The sequence below is a fragment of the Nomascus leucogenys genome, chromosome 3 (genome assembly GCF_006542625.1).
Source record: "Nomascus leucogenys isolate Asia chromosome 3, Asia_NLE_v1, whole genome shotgun sequence".
In the NCBI taxonomy this organism is placed as follows: Eukaryota; Metazoa; Chordata; class Mammalia; order Primates; family Hylobatidae; genus Nomascus; species Nomascus leucogenys.
Genome location: NC_044383.1, coordinates 42,085,160 through 42,102,460, shown reverse-complemented (window position 1 = coordinate 42,102,460; position 17,301 = coordinate 42,085,160). Strand labels below are relative to the sequence as shown.

At 36.5% G+C, this 17,301-nt stretch overlaps 1 protein-coding gene across 2 annotated transcripts in view; it reads left to right on the top strand.

Moving 5' to 3' along the window:
• The window catches only part of HECTD2 (HECT domain E3 ubiquitin protein ligase 2), a 112,046-nt gene that overhangs the window by 90,308 nt on the left and 4,437 nt on the right, over window positions 1-17,301 (top strand). For both annotated transcript variants that reach the window (XM_030809272.1, XM_030809271.1), the window contains exons 14-20: window positions 138-226; window positions 2,930-3,088; window positions 4,783-4,857; window positions 5,541-5,628; window positions 5,713-5,819; window positions 7,176-7,291; window positions 7,863-8,006. In XM_030809272.1, coding sequence (XP_030665132.1) covers window positions 138-226; window positions 2,930-3,088; window positions 4,783-4,857; window positions 5,541-5,628; window positions 5,713-5,819; window positions 7,176-7,291; window positions 7,863-8,006 — 778 coding nt within the window. The remainder of the gene's footprint in view (window positions 1-137; window positions 227-2,929; window positions 3,089-4,782; window positions 4,858-5,540; window positions 5,629-5,712; window positions 5,820-7,175; window positions 7,292-7,862; window positions 8,007-17,301) is intronic.

Here is a 17,301-nt window from a genome sequence, read left to right as displayed (position 1 = left end):
ACTTGAAAGATGGTTTGTAACAGAATTATTGTTGAATTGATTAGCTTCTAATAGATGAGATGTCATGTACATGTTTACCACTTTGATTTTTTTAAGTCGATCATGTTAATAATAAAATTATTTGTGTGTTTTTTTAGGCATGTTTACATATCACAAGGATTCACACTGCCATTGGTTTAGCAGCTTTAAATGTGATAACTATTCTGAATTCCGATTGGTTGGAATTGTATCCTTTAAACTTTCCACTAGGAGGTGCTAATAGATTAGAGATTTTTAAAGATTTTATCTGTATTTTAGAAAACTGTTTTCTTTAGCCATTTTATCTAAATTAAATATTATTGTCAAATGTACGATTAGATTTTCAGTAATCTTCATTATGTGTAATATATGTCAGTAGACTTAATTAATTGAAAGAAATGAGAGTTTGATTTTTTCTGAAAACCTTATCTGAAAATAAAAATGGTTCTTTCCTATTTCACATACAATTGAAGTTATCACTAATTTAAGGCATTTTTTTAAAAAAATCAAAGTATTTCCCATTTATAATGAAGTATTTTTTTTCTGTTCTTTCACTTTGTGCTCATTTCCCTCAGTTTACTGAATTGAAATTGGGGGAATTCAATCTAGCTCTTTAATATGCCTCCAAATCCTGAAACATAAAGGAAGCATCCATAAAAATTGAATGGAATGGGAATATTTAAAGCATATAGTATTATTTTGTAGTATTTTCTTAAATTTTATAAGTCCATTTGCAATCCTATGATTCCTATCAGGTATATTGTAGAGGGCATTTCTGCATTGGGTAGGAGATTGGACAAGATGCCTTCTACATTAGCTTTTTAGATTCCAAGAAATGTAATTGTTTGTGGAAGAAAGGAGGGAAGAGTAAATAAATAAGCACTGGAGATAAGAAAGTTTAAAAGGGGTGGGGGGGAATTCTTAATCTGTTCTCAGAGTCAAATGACCATATGGCAGTAAGTACTAAGGAGTTCTGAGAAGGAAAATATACAATGTGTTTCTCCCAGAGAGGATAGACATTTAAAAAATGGAACAATTACATTTGATTAACATATGGCTGGTGAGAGTGGTGGGACATTATAAGCTGAGAGAATGGTGAGAATAAAAAAGGCTAAATTGTGCTGGGCTTGGTAGAGAGCAGCAGCAAGCGCACTGAAAGTTATGGAAAATACCATCAGAAAATGAATGAAGAGCATCTTTGAATGTCTGTCTTTGTTACGTCTGTTGGAATAAATTATGAGACATATATATGGAAACTGAGAGACCAGATTAATAAAAGAAAGGGTAGTAGGGAACAAACTACACATTGAGATAGTAAACTCAACTTGAAATTTTGTATATATTGTTGTGTCTAAAGGTCCAAAGTGCTAAATTCCACAAAGAGAATAACGCTTAACAATTCTGAGACTCCTGTTTATATTCTAGTATCTGCAGTAATCATTTGTTGAATGTTTCATCTTCATTGAAGGGCCTAATCATTGATGCTTGTCACTGTACTATGAGCTATTTATATGTTCATACATATATGTTTGTCGTGCTTTATATTCACATATCACAATTTAGATTTGGATGATATTTTGACTCTAATATTTACAATAAAGTATTATAGCTTAGTTATATTTTTAAGTGATACTATACATAAAATCATGAAATTGCTCATTGTTTTTTTGCAATAGATGTTAGTTTCTATTTAGTCATTACCCAAAAGAGCATATTAAACATGTTTAGATATTCTATATTTCAAGTTAAACAATTAAATCTAAAAATTATAATTGCTACTCTCATTATTATGTGTGTTTATCACACACACAGATATAAAACCTATAGAAAGCTAAATTGATGCTGTAAAAAGCATAATACTATATAGCAGAAATGTGAGATGAGAGTGGATTGTGGTCAGGTAAGGGGTTGGGAACTGAAATTTGAGAAATAACAGGTATATGAACATTGAGAAAATAGAGTTGGTTTCATATATATCTCCAGTTTTAAAATTTCACCAAAGATGTGTTGTTCTAGTAGTTCTGACAGTATTGTGTTTCTAATACAATTATTTTGAAGTATAAGGACTTATTATCAGCCTTCATTACACCTTAGCACATTGAAATTTTGGTGGTCTTCCAATTTTTAAAAGTTATTTTCAGTAATTTACCCAGCTCGTATGTTTAGATTTCCTTAGGAGCCTATAAAATGAATTACTTCCTTAATAACTTTATATAATAATTGACTGTTGAAATATTATGAAATTTGATCTAAAACCTCTCTTTCCATAAATGGATAAGTTACATTCCACCATATAACTAATAAATAATCCTGAGCAAAATTTGTAACATCTGTAGCTTTTTAACTTTGACACTGAAACTCCAAGTAACAAGTCTTTCAAGTTTTACTGTTGGAAATTACCTATTCTATTAGCTTATCAATAGCATGTTTATATCTATATGTTTATTCAGTTTAGCTCTTTTCTTCACACATAGTCTGTTTTTAATTTTAAAATAAATAAAATGGCTATCTCCAAAATCAGTACTCTACAGTGAGATCTACTGAATAAACCATTGCTGCTGCTTATAAAATTGCCAGCGTCTTTGTTTAAATTTAGAAAATGTTTTCTGTAAAATAATTACAGGCAAGTCTTAAGTTGCTGCCTGTTGTGATCTTAGATAAACTTTTCTAGGGAAATCATTGAATACTAGCAACTAAACCACTCCTTTTTACATGACTTTTTGTAATCAAGGAATTATATTATGTAAAATAAAGGGGAAATAAGTGAAAGAGGGGAAAGGAAATATGTGATACTAATTAGAAAGTCAGTGTTAAATCTGAAAGAAGTATGCAAAAAATAGACTGATGCATAATTCAGAACTCATTTGTTGTCATGGATTTTATGTTAATGCTTAACATTTAGTATGCATAGCTTATGGGACTAGCTGTTTATAACAGCATCACCTTGGATATTCGTTTCCCTCCCTGCTGTTACAAGAAATTATTGAGCCCTCCCATCATTCCTAGTGATCAAAATATACCAGTAGGCATCTGCAGTGTTACCGTTGACGACTTATGTCAAATTATGCCTGTAAGTATAAAGTTATTAATATCTTGTCCTTTAATGCTAAATCATCTTTTTTCTACCTGCACAGTCTCTCTCCTCCTAATGCTATTCTTACTTTTAAATATGGTTTCCTTCTACCTTTATAACTCATCTCCTTTTTTCATCTAGCTTTTTCTTTCCTTAGAGACACATGTCACCCACTTTGCAGTGCTCCTAAGCTTTTTCAAATCCAGGCTCTGCCACTTACTAGCTCTGTGAATTTGGATAAGTTATTTAACCCTTTAATTTAGTTTCTTTATGTGAACAATGGGATAGTTTTTATTAATAATTTTTAAATGATGACAATTATATCAAATCTGTGCCAGCCTAGATTTGTATGAAAATTTGTGGTTTTAAAGGAATAGAAAATTTATTATGTAAAATATAGAAAATCATTCTAATCATGCTATTATTTACCTTTTTCTAATAATTTAAAATAAAACTTTAATTTTTTCATAAAAATTGAAAATTTTGAAATATTGGATCAATTTTTCTATTTTTAAATCTTTATTTATGGATAACTTCATTTATAATGTAAGAAAATCCTTTTTTTTTTTTTGAGACAGAATCTCACTGTGTCACCCAGGCTGGAGTGCAGTGGCTCCACCTTGGCTCACTGCAACCTCTGCCTCCTGAGTTCAAGTGATTCTCGTGCCTCAGCCTCCTGAGTATCTGGGATTTTAGGCATGTGCCACCACGCCCGGCTAATTTTTTTTTTTTTTTTTTTTTTTTTTAGCAGAGACAGGGTTTTGCTGTTGGCCAGGCTGGTCTCGAACTCATGGCCTCAAGTGATCCACCTGCCTCGGCCTCCCAAAGTGCTGGGATTACAGGCATGAGCCACTGCGCCCAGCCAGAAAATGTTTCTTTTCCCCCGCACCACCCCCCCACAAGACAGAGTCTTGCTCTGTTGTCCAGGCTGGAGTGCAGTGGAATGATCTCAGCTCACTGCAACCTCCACCTCCCAGGTCCAAGCAATTCTCCTGCCTCAGCCTCCCGAGTAGCTGGGATTACAGGTGCGAGCCACCACACCTGGCCTTTTTTTTTTTTTTTTTTTGTATTTTTAGTAGAGACAGGGTTTCACCATGTTGGCCAGGCTGGTCTTGAACTCCTGACCTTGTGATCTGCCCACCTCGGCCTCCCAAAGTGCTGGGATTACAGGCATGAGCCACCGTTCCCGGCTAACCAGAAAATGTTTCTTTCAGCGTACTTAACTTTTTCTTGGGAGAGGAGGGCACTGTACATGTATGAACTGTATATTCATGCATGCACATGAATGAACTGTGTGTTTTATGTTTAAAATATGAATCCTAAAACATCAGCAGATTTTTGTAGGAATATAAATTGAAAGTGAGAAATACTACAAATTCATAAACAGTAATGTGGCAGATAGCAGTGAATTATGATGGACACTACATTAGAGGTATGCTTAGCTTGCTGCTCAAGAATAGACCCCAGAGTTATGCCCCTGTAGTTTGAACTGGATAGTTTCCCCATCTATGACCTATAATGATTTTTTTCTTAGCCTCTGGATGGTAGAAATCATTAAGCATTTTGTGCCCTGGAAAATACATGTCAAATATGATCTTTATATACATATGCATGAGCTATAGAAAAGCCACTTAATTATCCTAGCTAATGCTATTCGATTGAAAAAGTCATTAACAGATTGCTTTTTATAGGAGTTGGCCCATGGATTAAGTGAACTCTTATCACACGAAGGCAATGTTGAAGAAGATTTCTATTCAACATTTCAGGTACTATTAAGGGCAAGTAGTTATCTGTTAATCATATATTTCATATATGAACAGCGCAATTTGTTATTAAATACCCACTGTTAGAAAAGATGAACAAGGATTAACCAATACATACAATCCTCTGTCTTAAAGGACCTTAACCTGATAAAGTAGGCATGTAGATGAGCAGTCAATGAAAGTGCTTAATGAAATTCACTAAGGGTTCAGGGTACTCTCTAGACAATTACATATCCCCTTGAGTTGGTTACTTTCTCAGAGCTTTTTAGTTTCTAAAAATAAGCCTCTCCTGTAACTTCAACATTAGAAGTTAGGAGTAGAAACTAATGAGTCAGACCAAAACTCTCATTTCCACTCCTTTCACAGTATTTGGGAAATGGAAATTACAGTGATCAGCAGAGCTCCAGGGACCCGTGTATTATCTAGATGGCCACACAGTTTTGTGGACTTCATTAAAGTATTTAACTGTATTAGGCAGGGTTAAGTTAAGGCACTATTTTTTAACCCCATAATTCTTTTATGATCCCTCATTCTTAATACAAATATTACAAGAGCTTAGCCTTTTATAATTTATGTGTTTAGAAGGAAGGGGAAACAAACTGTTCTTTTTAAATTTTACAAACCTGTTCACCAAAGTATGTTATTATATCAACCATATTAATATGTGTAATGGCATCTCCCATCAGGTTTTTCAAGAAGAATTTGGAATAATCAAGTCCTATAATTTAAAGCCCGGTGGTGATAAAATTTCAGTTACCAATCAAAATAGAAAAGGTAAGTTAATACCTTTTTTAATTAAAATGAATTAGTATTTGCCATTTACTTTTACTATTTAAGAGATGTAAAATTGCTTTTCAGAATATGTACAGCTTTATACTGACTTCCTTCTGAACAAATCCATCTATAAGCAGTTTGCTGCATTTTATTATGGATTTCATAGTGTGTGTGCTTCACATGCCCTAATGGTGAGTTTATAACTTTAAATCAAGCTTTCAGTTAGGTTTTGTAGTACTATCATGTTAACAAATAATTAATAAATATTTTAGTAGATAAGCTTTTAAAATAGAAAATATTTTCTACTTTTTAAAAGTAGAGCTATAAACAAAAATAGTTCTCTCATTTCAGTCTTAATTCTTTAGAGGGGAAAAACACTCCAGTGAGTTCATTTTCTCTCCCCTTCTACTAAGTCTTTTAGAGCTTTACACTTTCTCCAAGTAGAGTGGATGAAGGGATCCATGGACTCAGGATCTTAATACTGAAGGACAGGGCACACAACGCAGTTAACATGTAGCTCTAGGGCAAAAGTTACAACTTCTTAATGATTAAGGAACATATGTATAGCTGCTTCCTGCTACCTCAGGGGTCCCTCAACAACTCTGCATTGCCTTTTACCCTTAGCAAGTAGTTTATCTCTAGAGTTGTGGTGGACTCAGTTTGGTCTGACTTTTCTTAGCCATGTGAATATGGGTCAGCTACTATTTAGAATACCATGTCAGAAGTATCATAAGATACCTTTCGGTCACCCCAGCTACCCAGCACACACTTCATCATGCCATTTGTATCTCCCTTAGTTTCATTATGAGGGATTGGAGTAAGGTCTTTCATTTGAATTATTTTTCATCGGAGAGAGAAATGGACTATAGAAGTTGCTTTGGGGCAAAAGCAAGTGGCTTACATTATTGCCAGCTTGTTTTAGAGAAACCTTTGTAATATGTTTGTTGTCGAAAATACCTTTGAAAGAGAAACACTTTATTGAGCTCTAGTTAAGTTTTGTTTATTACACTCTGGTAATTGTGAGAGTGGACAGAGGGAAAATAAGAATTAAATAGCATAGCATGGTCTCTGTTTTTAGAGCTTTAATCTCTGTAGGAGGTAGACTAACCCAACTGAAAGTTGAAAAAAACAAGAAAACAAGAGACACAAGACAGACTATAACCAAGTACCCAAACTCTACAGTGCACACAGGAGGTGTTACGGGATATTGGAAGGAGATATTAGGATATGGGATATTAGGCAGATCAGTAGATGTTGGAGCTTCATGCTGGGTTTTGGAGAAGAGTAATTTGGATTTGTGCAAAGTCATTTGCTTGTTTTTCTGGCAAACTGCTAATTACTATTTTACAAGATCTATAAACTTCAGAAGCAAAAATATCTTGCCTTGGTAGGAAAAATATACCCAGAGTAGATTTTTCTTCAACAAAAATGGTTTGATTTACTATGAGAAATCATGACTTTTGTGATTTGATCCAGTGAAAATAGTTCCAATTTCACTTAAAACCATCACTCTTTAATTATTGTTTTTGATAAATAATTATTGGCAGCTGCTTCGTCCAGAAGAGGTTGAAATTTTGGTCTGTGGAAGTCCTGACCTGGATATGCATGCTCTGCAGAGAAGTACTCAGTATGATGGCTATGCAAAAACGGACTTAACTATAAAGTGAGCTCTTTATACTTCTGACAGTGGGGGATGTGGAGAGGGAACAGCAGACAGTGTGGTTCATTTATTTGCATAACTTACAATCTTTGAATCAATTAAGTTAGTCGAAATATTAGAGAGTCCCACAGTTTTATTTTATCTCTGGAAAGTCTATGAGAATTTTAATATGAAATCACTCCCTTTGGGAGAAAATTCTATAAACAAGTTTCTACAAAAGTGTAGAGATTTTACTTTTAAAAAAATGACTTTGCTCCTAGAATTTCATGGATGCTATCCTTATAAATAAAAGTTTAATAGCACTATGTTGAAAAATAAGACTTGAAAGTTGTGCAGGAGAAAAATGGTTCCTGTACTCCACTGCTGAACTTACATACTTTTATAAAAATATTATTTTATAATGTTAGTCAAAAGTCTAATACGTATATGGAAGCTCACCATTCCTTAATTTTACAGAAATTCAGGATATTATGTATGCTTAAGGAAAGTCCTTTCCTTAGAGCTTCCTTTACATTACTTTATTATAGGATTTTTGTCAAGACATTTGATGTTAATTTCCTTTGGTATTCTCTAGATACTTTTGGGATGTCGTGCTTGGATTTCCTCTTGATCTTCAAAAGAAGTTGCTACATTTTACTACAGGGAGTGACAGAGTACCTGTAGGAGGGATGGCTGATTTGAACTTTAAAATCTCAAAGAATGAAACTTCTACTAACTGGTAAATTTCTGGATCTAATTTTATTTTAAATCTAAAGGTTACTGCTAATACTGCTAATAATAATACATTTGGAATCAGGATATTTACTCTGTTTGAAGTTATTTTCATAGAAAAATCTTCAGAGTAAACATGGCCTTGAAATGTAAGAGATTTTGATTAAAAGTTCTCTTACTAGTTTTTGAGACATACTAACTAATAATTCATTTCTAACAACTTTTTACTTTGCTAGGTCATATAAGTGCTTTGTAGTCTCTTTTAGAATCTAGTTACTTTGTAGTAGTATATTGTCTAATGTTCATTTTTATTTAAATGTGAAATGTGTTTTTTATTTTTAGGAAAATCATTAAGTTGGGATATCTGGTTTGTTTGTGGAGTTTTCTTTCTTTTCTAGGGGGTTGGGGGATACTATAATTATTACCAGAAGTACCTCTAATACTAATCCTCTTTTTTTTTATCTCATGCTTTTTGTATATGAAGTGATGGTGATGATGGATTTAAATTATTTTCTAGCAGTGTTAATGCATTAATGCTTATCAACTTACTCCTTTTCCCAAATAACTTATAATTTCTAAAGCTAACTTGAATAGACATAACTTTGATTATAATCATTTTTGTCTCCTGCCCCATACATTCAGCATTCCCTAAGTGCTCTTAGTTCTTCCTTTCATTTTAAAGCTGGAATCTGTTCTTTGCCTTTCCACTGCCTCTACCTTGGTAAAGTTACTTTTTATCTTCATTACGAGCTTATTTTATCCTATTAAATTCATGTGCTTTAACACTATTTAGATCATATTTCCCTGGGAAATAACTTTATTGCCAGTTTAAGTTCTAGAGACTGTAAAATAAAACTCTAGTCTTCTACCCCAGGCTATCTACCAGTTTTCATTTCTTCCCATGCTTTAGTCAACAGGCTGTTTGCTGATTCCTTAGATATATTTTATGCCTTTCTTTCTCCATGCTTTCAAGTTGTTCTCTTTACATCTGACATGTACCAGCTACGACTATTAAAGACACAGTTTAATGTTGACTTCCTCTTTAAAGCCAAAAGTCATTAGGTATTGAATTTCTCAAATATCTTGTAGAAGTTATGTGCTAGTTATCATATTGCACTTTATATCTGAGTCATTTAGTTCTTCAAGAGGTTATGCCTTATACATATTTGTATTCTCCAAGTAATCACACCTGGCAAGTGCCCAATAGCTATTTCTTGAATAGTATTTATGTCATCATCAAGATTATATTTAAAACATAAAATAAGGGGGTGGAGCCAAGATGGCCGAATAGGAACAGCTCCGGTCTAAAGCTCCCAGCCTGAGCAACACAGAAGATTGGTGATTTCTGCATTTCTGTTTGAGGTACCGGTTTCATCTCACTAGGGAGTGGCAAACAGTGGGTGCAGGACAGTCGGTGAAGCGCACTGTGTGCGAGCCGAAGCAGGGCGAGGCATTGCCTCACTCGGGAAGCGCAAGGGGTCAGGGAGTTCCCTTTCCTAGTCAAAGAAAGGGGTAACAGACCTGGAATATCGGGTCAGTCCCACCCTAATACTGCGCTTTTCCAACGGGCCTGGAAAACGGCACACTAGGAGATTGTGTCCCACACCTGGCTTGGAGGGTCCTAAGCCCACAGAGTCTCGCTGATTGCTAGCACAGCAGTCTGAGATCAAGCTGCAAGGTGGCAGCGAGGCTGGGGGAGGGGCGCCCGCCATTGCCCAGGCTTGCTTAGGTAAACAAAGCAGCCAGGAAGCTCGAACTGGGTGGAGCCCACCACAGCTCAAGGAGGCCTGCCTGCCTCTGTAGGCTCCACCTCTAGGGGCAGGGCACAGACAAACAAAAAGTCAGCAGGAACCTCCACAGACTTAAATGTCCCTGTCTGACTGATAGCTCTGAAGAGAGTAGTGGTTCTCCCAGCACGCAGCTGGAGATCTGAGAACAGACAGACTGCCTCCTAAAGTGGGTCCCTCACCCCTGAGCAGCCTAACTGGGAGGCACTCCCCCAGTAGGGACAGACTGACACCTCATTCAACCCAGTACTCCTCTGAGACAAAACTTCCAGAGGAACTATCAGACAACTGAATTTGTGGTCTCATGAAAATCCGCTGTTCTGCAGCCACCGCTGCTGACACCCAGCCAAACAGGGTCTGGAGTGGACCTCTAGTAAACTCCAACAGACCTGCAGCTGAGGGTCCTGTCTGGTAGAAGGAAAACTAACAAACAGAAAGGACATCCACACCAAAAACCCATCTGTACATCACCATCATCAAAGACCAAAAGTAGATAAAACCACAAAGATGGGGAAAAAACAGAGCAGAAAAACTGGAAACTCTAAAAAGCAGAGCACCTCTCCTCCTCCAAAGGAACGCAGTTCCTCACCAGTAACGGAACAAAGCTGGATGGGGGATGACTTTGACGAGTTGAGAGAAGAAGGCTTCAGACCATCAAACTACTCTGAGCTACGGGAGGAAATTCAAAACAATAGCAAAGAAGTTAAAAACTTTGAAAAAAAATAAGAAGAATGGATAACTACAATAACCAATGGAGAGAAGGGCTTAAAGGAGCTGATGGAGCTGAAAGCCAAGTTTCCAGAACTATGCAAAGATTGCAGAAGCTTTAGTAGCAGTTGCGATCAACCGGAAGAAAGGGTATCGCTGATGGAAGATAAAATGAATGACATGAAGAGAGAAGGGAAGTTTAGAGAAAAAAGAATAAAAAGAAATGAACAAAGCCTCCAAGAAATTTGGGACTATGTGAAAAGACCAAACCTACGTCTGATTGGTGTACCTGAAAATGATGGGAGAATGGAACCAAGTTGGAAAACATCTGCAAGATATTATCCAGGAGAACTTCCCCAATCTAGCAAGGCAGGCCAACATTCAGATTCAGGAAATACAGAGAACACCACAAAGATACTCCTCGAGAAGAGCAACTCCAAGACACATAATTGTCAGATTCACCAAAGTTGAAATGAAGGAAAAAATGTTAAGGGCAGCCAGAGAGAAAGGTCAGGTTACCCACAAAGGGAAGCCCATCAGACTAACAGCTGATCTCTCCGCAGAAACTCTACAAGCCAGAAGAGAGTGGGGGCCAATATTCAACTTTCTTAAAGAAAAGAGTTTTCAACCCAGAATTTCATATCCAGCCAAACTAAGCTTCATAAGTGAAGGAGAAATAAAATACTTTACAGACACCAGGCCTGCCCTAAAAGAGCTCCTGAAGGAAGCACTACACATGGAAAGGAACAACCAGTACCAGCCACTGCAAAAACACGCCAAATTGTAAAGACCGTCAAGCTAGGAAGAAACTATCAACTAACAGCAAAATAACCAACTAACATCATAATGACAGGATCAGATTCACACATAACAATATTAACTTTAAATGTAAATGGGCTAAATGCTCCAATTAAAAGACACAGACTGGCAAACTGGATAAGGAGTCAGGACCCATCAGTGTGCTGTATTCAGGAAACCCATCTCATGTGCAGAGACACACATAGACTCAAAATAAAGGGATGGAGGAAGATCTATCAAGCAAATGGAAAACAAAAAAAGGCAGGGGTTGCAATCCTAGTCTCTGATAAAATAGACTTTAAACCAACAAAGATCAAAAGAGACAAAGAAGGCCATTACATAATGGTAAAGGGATCAATTCACCAAGAAGAGCTAACTATCCTAAATATATATGCACCCAACACAGGAGCACCCAGATTCATAAAGCAAGTCTTGAGTGACCTACAAAGGGACTTAAACTCCCACACAATAATAATGGGAGATTTTAACACCCCACTGTCAACATTAGACAGATCAATGAGACAGAAAGTTAACAAGGATATCCAGGAATTGAACTCAGCTCTGCACAAAGTGGACCTAATAGACATCTACAGAACCCTCCACCCCAAATCAATAGATATACATTTTTTTCAGCACCACACCACACCTATTCCAAAATTGACCACATAGTTGGAAGTAAAGCTCTCCTCAGCAAATGTAAAAGAACAGAAATTATAACAAACTGTCTCTCAGACCACAGTGCAATCAAACTAGAACTCAGGATTAAGAAACTCACTCAAAACCGCTCAACTACGTGGAAACTGAACAACTTGCTCCTGAATGACTACTCGGTACATAATGAAATGAAGGCAGAAATAAAGATGTTCTTTGAAACCAACGAGAACAAAGACACAACATACCAGAATCTCTGGGACACATTCAAAGCAGTGTGTAGAGGGAAATTTATAGCACTAAATGCCCACAAGAGAAAGCAGGAAAGATCCAAAATTGACATCCTAACATCACAATTAAAAGAACTAGAAAAGCAAGAGCAAACACATCCAAAAGCTAGCAGAAGGCAAGAAATAACTAAAATCAGAGCAGAACTGAAGGAAATAGAGACACAAAAAACCCTTCAAAAAATTAATGAATCCAGGAGCTGGTTTTTTGAAAAGATCAACAAAATTGATAGACCGCTAGCAAGACTAATAAACAAGAAAAGAGAGAAGAATCAAATAGATGCAATAAAAAATGAAAAAGGGGATATCACCACCAATCCCACAGAAATACAATCTACCATCAGAATACTACAAACACCTCTATGCAAATAAACTAGAAAATCTAGAAGAAATGGATAAATTCCTCGACAAATACACCCTCCCAAGACTAAACCAGGAAGAAGTTGAATCTCTGAATAGACCAATAACAGGCTTGAAATTGTGGCAATAATCAATAGCTTACCAACCAAAAAGAGTCCAGGACCTGATGGATTCACAGCCGAATTCTACCAGAGGTACAAGGAGGAACTGGTACCATTCCTTCTGAAACTATTCCAATCGATAGAAAAAGAGGGAATCCTCCCTAACACATTTTATGAGGCCAGCATCGTCCTGATACCAAAGCCTGGCAGAGACACAACCAAAAAAGAGAATTTCAGACCAATATCCTTGATGAACATTGATGCAAAAATACTCAATAAAATACTGGCAAACCGAATCCAGCAGCACATCAAAAAGCTTATCCACCATAATCAAGTCGGCTTCATCCCTGGGATGCAAGGCTGGTTCAACATACGCAAATCAATAAATGTAATCCAGCATATAAACAGAACCAAAGACAAAAACCGCATGATTATCTCAATAGATGCAGAAAAGGCCTTTGACAAAATTCAACAACCCTTCATGCTAAAAACTCTCAATAAATTAGGTATTGATGGGACGTATCTCAAAATAATAAGAGCTATCTATGACAAACCCACAGCCAATATCATACTGAATGGGCAAAAACTGGAAGCATTCCCTCTGAAAACTGGCACAAGACAGGGATGCCCTCTCTCACCACTCCTATTCAACATAGTGCTGGAAGTTCTGGCCAGAGCAATCAGGCAGGAGAAGGAAATAAAGGGTATTCAGTTAGGAAAAGAGGAAGTCAAATTGTCCCTGTTTGCACATGACATGATTGTATATCTAGAAAACCCCATTGTCTCAGCCCAAAATCTCCTTAAGCTGATTAGCAACTTCAGTAAAGTCTCAGGATACAAAATCAATGTACAAAAATCACAAGCATTCTTGTACACCAATCACAGACAAACAGAGAGCCAAATCATGAGTGAACTCCCATTCACAATTGCTTCAAAGAGAATAAAATACCTAGGAATCCAACTTACCAGGGATGTGAAGGACCTCTTCAAGGAGAACTACAAACCACTGCTCAATAAAATAAAAGAGGATACAAACAAATGGGAGAACATTCCATGCTCATGGGTTGGAAGAATCAACATCGTGAAAATGGCCATACTGCCCAAGGTAATTTATAGATTCAATGCCATCCCCATCAAGCTACCAATGACTTTCTTCACAGAATTGGAAAAAACTACTTTAAAGTTCATATGGAACTAAAAAAAGAGCCCGCATCACCAAGTCAATCCTAAGCCAAAAGAACAAAGTGGAGGCATCACGCTACCTGACTTCAAACTATACTACAAGGCTACAGTAACCAAAACAGCATGGTACTGGTACCACAACAGAGACTTAGATCAATGGAACAGAACAGAGCCCTCAGAAATGATGCCGCATATCTACAACTATCTGATCTTTGACAAACCTGACAAAAACAAGAAATGGGGAAACGATTCCCTATTTAATAAATGGTGCTGGGAAAACTGGCTAGCCATATGTAGAAAGCTGAAACTGGATCCCTTCCTTACACCTTATACAAAAATTAATTCAGGATGGATTAAAGACTTACATGTTAGACCTAAAACCATTAAAATCCTACAAGAAAACCTAGGCAATACCATTCAGGACATAGGCGTGGGCAAGGACTTCATGTCTAAAACACCAAAAGCAATGGCAACAAAAGCCAAAATTGACAAATGGGATCTAATTAAACTAAAGAGCTTCTGCACAGCAAAAGAAACTACCATCAGAGTGAACAGGCAACCTACAGAATGGGAGAAAATTTTTGCAACCTACTCATCTGACAAAGGGCTAATATCCAGAATCTACAATGAACTCAAACAAATTTACAGAAAAAAACAAACAACCCCATCAAAAAGTGGGCAAAGGACATGAACAGACACTTCTCAAAAGAAGACATTTATGCAGCCAAAAAACACATGAAGAAATGCTCATCATCACTGGCCATCAGAGCAATGCAAATCAAAACCACAGTGAGATACCATCTCACACCAGTTAGAATGGCCATCATTAAAAAGTCAGGAAACAACAGGTGCTGGAGAGGATGTGGAGAAATAGGAACACTTTTACACTGTTGGTGGGACTGTAAACTAGTTCAACCATTGTGGAAGTCAGTGTGGCGATTCCTCAGGGATCTAGAACTAGAAATACCATTTGACCCAGCCATCCCATTGCTGGGTATATACCCAAAGGACTATAAATCATGCTGCTATAAAGACACATGCACACGTATGTTTATTGCGGCACTATTCACAATAGCAAAGAGTTGGAACCAACCCAAATGTCCAACAACAATAGACTGGATTAAGAAAATGCACATATACACCATGGAATACTATGCAGCCATAAAAAATGATGAGTTCATGTCCTTTGTAGGGACATGGATGAAATTGGAAAACATCATTCTCAGTAAACTATCGCAAGGACAAAAAACCAAACACCGCCTGTTCTCACTCATAGGTGGGAATTGAACAGTGAGAACTCATGGACACAGGAAGGGGAACATCACACTCTGGGGACTGTTGTGGGGTTGGGGGAGGGGGGAGGAACAGCATTAGGAGATATACCTAATGCTAAATGATGACTTAATGGGTGCAGGAAATCAACATGGCACATGGATACATATGTAACAAACCTGCACATTGTGCACATGTACCCTAAAACCTGAAGTATAATAATAAAAATAAAAATTAAAAAAAAATACCTACCTCAAAGCATAGTTGTGAGGATTTGAAGAGATCATCTTCATAATGCCTAGCACAGGGCATGGCCCATTGTAAGTACCAATATGTAGCAGTTGTGGTGGTGGAGGTGGAGAGGGCAGCTGTGGTGGCCATTAATTGCCTGCACAATAAAACATAAAAAGTGAAAAAAAAAAACACAAAATAAATATTTACATATATAATTAAGAAATTTCTAAACAAAATTTACCATTAATGTCCTAAAATGAAAAAATTCAGGAGAAGTTTTTTAGATTATAGATTTATTTGCTTAACAGAAGTTAATTTTTCAGAATATTTTATATTAAAAACATTTCCAATTTTAAAAGAGTAATCTGAGTAATCTGTTTTAATAGAAAGGTGACATTACTTCTAAACTTTCCCAATAATGATTATTATTTCAAGAATATGTGAGCTAACATGGCTTCAACATGAATCTAGAACCTCTAGGATTCCCAGGGGAATCTCACATATATTAAATAAAGCTGACTGTCAAAGACATACAACATTTCAATTTGACACAATAATGGTATGCCTCAAAAGACAAGGACAACACTCCAGCTGAAAGATGAGTTTCCATTCATCTTACAAGGTCCACCATTGAAGATTCACTAGATTTTTGTTAAATAAGAATGGTAATTCCATTAAAAAGTGGGCAAAGGACATGAACAGACACTTTTCAAAAGAAGACAACATGCAACCAATAAGCATATGAAAAAATGCTCAACATCACTAATCATTAGAGAAAGGCAAATCAAAACCACAATGAGATACCATCTCACAGCGGTCAGAATGGCTATTGTTATATTAAAAAGTCAAAAAATAGCAGATGCTGACAAGGTTGCAGAGAAAAGGGAATGCTTATACACTGCTAGTGGGAATGTAAATTATTTTAGCCATTGTGGAAAGCAGTATGGAGGTTTCTTAAAGAACTTAAAACAGAACCATCATTCAACCCAGCATTGCCATTATTGGGTATGTACCCAAAGGAATATAAATTATTCTGTCATAAAGACACATGCATGCATATGTTCATTGTTCATTGCAGCACTATTCACAATAGCAAAGACTGGATAAAGAAAATATGGTACATATATACCATGGAATACTATGCAGCCATTAAAAAAAAAACAGATCACGTCCTTTGCAGCAACACGGATGAAGCTAGAGGCTCCATCCTAAGCAAACTAACACAGGAACAGAAAACCAAATACCGCATATTCTTACTTGTAAATGGGAGCTAAATATTGAGTACATGTGAACACCAGAAAGGGAATGACAAACACTGGGACCTATTTGAGGGGGTAGGGTGGGAGGAGGGTAAAGATAAAAGAAACTACCTATCAGGTACTTACTTATTACCTGGGTGATGAGATAATCTGTACACCAAACCCCCATGACATGCAGTTTACCTTATATAACAAACCTGCACATGTACCCCTGAACCTAAAATAAAAGATAGAGGAAAAACATGTTGTATTGTATCTCAACTCATTAGCAGTTAATGAAGAAGAGGATAACAGGAGTCCAGAAAAAGATAGTGAATAGTATCAGTGAAAAGGGCCAAAAAATGAAGACATATAATGGGCACAATAAGCCAGTGCAGGATTTCAATTTTAAATTCATAGATAAGACCAGATGCCTTCTCCCAGTGCCTCTTAGAATAAAGTCCATGGAGAAAATAATCTTCAGTCATTAATTGTATTCAGAATGCTTTTTTCTCCTGAAAGGGCATGAACCCTTGGCAATATTGTGTGGTTATCCTGATTCTTTAGTACAGAGTGTAATGTAGAATGGCCAAGATTGCAAAGCAAATTTCAAATTACATCCTTTTTCATCTCTGAAATTGTCCTTAAGTAGCTTCCTTTGCAAATCATCCAAAGAGTCAGGCT